We start from the raw sequence: 2,829 nt of genomic DNA, 5'->3' as shown, positions 1-2,829 counted from the left end.
GCCGGTGCTGTGTGTGACAGCATTATAAAAAAATGCATTTCAAAGTCAAAATCAAGGCACACCGCGTGTCTGTACTAAGGCGCGGCCGGCGGGTGTCAGATGGATGGCGCCATCTTGACCGTCGGAGCGTAAAAAGGGCTAGCACAGCATTCGATCATTTCATGAACACTTATAAATCGAGATATTCTACATATCACAGCTGCAGACACACACCGCGCCAGATCACACCCATCCAGTCCAGGAGTCTGAGCGAGGAGTATGTCTTGCCCTTTCGGGTTTTCAGGGCCCAAGGTATGCGACAGCGACTGTGATGGAGATGTGGAGTCGGACGACGGCCTCAACGCGTTGAAGGGCTCGCCGGGCAAGCAGGTGCGCAGTCGCCCCCGCCTTGCAGCTGTTGCTGCGCTGGTTGCTGCCACACCTATGCACTGCACATGGAAGCACGCGTCTGCCCGCAGTGGATCTGATTAGCGCCTTCAACATTCCTTCACCCGATTGCACGCCGCTCGATGCATGCACGCCGCCCTGCATGTCAACGGAACCCTGTGCCTCCTCTTCATTTCCAGCAGCACGCCAACGCACCCAGCGACACCACTCCGGGCGCTGACCGCTTTGACTACAACAAGAACCCTGTTTCCTGGTATGTAGAGGACTGGTGCGTTCTGGGAGGGTAGTGAGGCCACCTTCATGTGCACCCTATGTGTGCTCCGGCCCGTATGTGCGCAGTGTGCATTCAACTGCATGCCAAATGCATAGACTCCTGCATGCATGCTTGCATGGACATGAGCGTCCCTGCCCAACGCGACCAGCCACGCCCTCTCTCAAAATGAGCCCAGCGCATGACGGCGAATCCCTCCGCCCGCTGACCAGGTGAACCCCCTTGCTTACGCGCCAACCCATGCGGCGTCCCTCCAGGTTCTTCCAGAACCAGATCAAGTGCGAGGAGGAGTTCCAGGCCCGCAAGGCGGAGCTGCGTGCTGCTGCACGCAAGCAGCTGGACGAGGTGTTCGAGAAGAAGGGCAAGCACCTGATTGTCGACTCAGACGACGACGACTTCTCCATCTGCAGCAGCGAGATCTCCGCCTGGGGCAGCGATGTGGGCAGCATCGGCGAGCTGGGGGACCTGGCGCGCGAGTGGCGGGAGGACGCGCACTTCAACGCGCCGGGGGAGGCGATGCTGCAGCTGGCTCTGGTGGTCGCCACGGTGCGCGGGGGCTGTGCTGGGGTCCCTTGTGCCTGGGCGCACGATGGGTGCACGCGTCGTGGCCCTTGAATTTCCGGCATGCGCACAGGCGCCCGCATGTGCGCTTGGATGATACCATGCTTGCAATGCCTTTTGTATTCCACGGCAGGGTTTCTCACAAGTTCTTCAGCCCTGAACCATGTGGCCACATGTGCCTTGCACCCCTCCTCTGCAACACCCAGGGCATCGCAGCTCACTGCGCCTGGGCGTCTATGCGAGCGCTGCTGTCTGTCAACCGCTTCTGGGGCATCATCAACCACGGCTGGGTGCCGCTGGCGAGCTTCGTGTCATCCTCAGTGATGGTGGCGATTGTAGGGGCCTGCTGGCTGGTGATGGGGCGCTCGCGAAAGCGCTCAATCCTAGGTTTCCAGGTGAGGGCGGACATCCTTGTGTTTGCTGTGGTCTCAGCCATGCTGTACATGTTGCCTTTGAGACACTCGCAGCCGCTGCGTGGCCAGCCAGGAACAAGCCTTGCGTCTGACTAAGGGTACAGTGCCTGCTCAGCCCCAGGTGATGTGTAGTTCGCACTCTGGCTTTGTTTGCCCCTCCTGCTCCTAGATTGGGCTGCAGCTGCTGTACGTTGCAACCACCGCGCTGGCGCTGGTCAGCTACACATTCCCCTCTGAGATTGATCACAAGGTGCGCACACGGCAGGCAGGGGGCCCAAGGAGAGCGTTGTCGTTGGCGGCGGTCCCTGTCTGCATGACCGCATGGGAAAGGGCGCTGCTTGGCACTTGTCGTACAACGCATCACTGGCACCAGTGTGAGCAAAGCAGACAAACCCTGATCTGACTGCTGCATCTCCGCACTGCGGAACTGCGCAATTCCACCCTCCATAACAACAGCTCAAGTCCTCTGCCTGCACGCCGCGTGTGGGGGCCGAGGCCGCCGGCTCCCGCCTCTGCCAGTACTTGCCCGCAATTGAGGACGAGGTGAGCCCCCGCCACCATAATCCCATTGCACGAGATTTTGCAGCAGCGTTGGCGCTGGCAGGCTGGTGCCATGCAGCCAGCAGCACTGCAAGCCCCGCCGAACGAGCCTCTCTCGTGCGCCATGTCTAGGCTTGGCAGACCGAACCAGCGACCCCATGCACCCCGTCACCCCAGGTCAAGAGCCATGTGGCAACCCTCCTCCGCGGCTGCATTGCCGAGGCTGTGGCGTGCGCGCTGTGCCTGGCGCTGAGCAGCTGGTACCTGTGGGAGCTCAGTTTTGTGGAGAAGAAGGCGCTCAAGCTCAAGCGGCGCAGGCGCCACCGCAAGAACAGGTGCGCTTTTGGCCGCGGGGCCGCACTGACCCTCAGGAGGTGTTCATGGGGTCACGAGGGAGACGGGTGGAGACAGGTTGCGCCATGTTGGCTGTATCGTAGTTGGTCGGCGTTGATGCCGACGAGCGCGGCCGGGCGAGAACTGACAGGGCCAGGTAGGGAGGCTGGTGAAGCAGCGGATCCAGGCGTTGGTTGCAAGGCCGTGCAGGTGTGCCCCTGGCATTGGTCATTCTCCCCAACCGTGCCCTGATGCCTTGTACGCTGCAGCATCCCCTGGGAGAAGATCAAGGTCGAAAACATGGGGCCTGTCACTACCTGCGGC

General features: G+C 61.1%; 1 protein-coding gene across 1 annotated transcript; it reads left to right on the top strand.

The window, feature by feature from the left end:
- Positions 1-258: 258 nt before the first annotated feature.
- Positions 259-2,666, top strand: MNEG_5310 (hypothetical protein; the record flags this gene model as incomplete). The annotated part of the gene is made up of 8 exons (XM_014046216.1): positions 259-369; positions 570-655; positions 916-1,204; positions 1,426-1,614; positions 1,802-1,882; positions 2,089-2,175; positions 2,350-2,507; positions 2,657-2,666. 8 exons carry the CDS (start codon positions 259-261, stop codon positions 2,664-2,666), a joined length of 1,011 nt encoding a protein of 336 aa, XP_013901670.1.
- Between the last annotated feature and the right edge of the window lie 163 nt (positions 2,667-2,829).

Source organism: Monoraphidium neglectum (genome assembly GCF_000611645.1).
Source record: "Monoraphidium neglectum strain SAG 48.87 unplaced genomic scaffold scaffold00783, whole genome shotgun sequence".
Lineage (NCBI taxonomy): Eukaryota > Viridiplantae > Chlorophyta > Chlorophyceae > Sphaeropleales > Selenastraceae > Monoraphidium > Monoraphidium neglectum.
The sequence above is the reverse complement of the archived record's forward strand: the minus strand, read 5'-3'. Positions and strand labels throughout refer to the sequence as shown.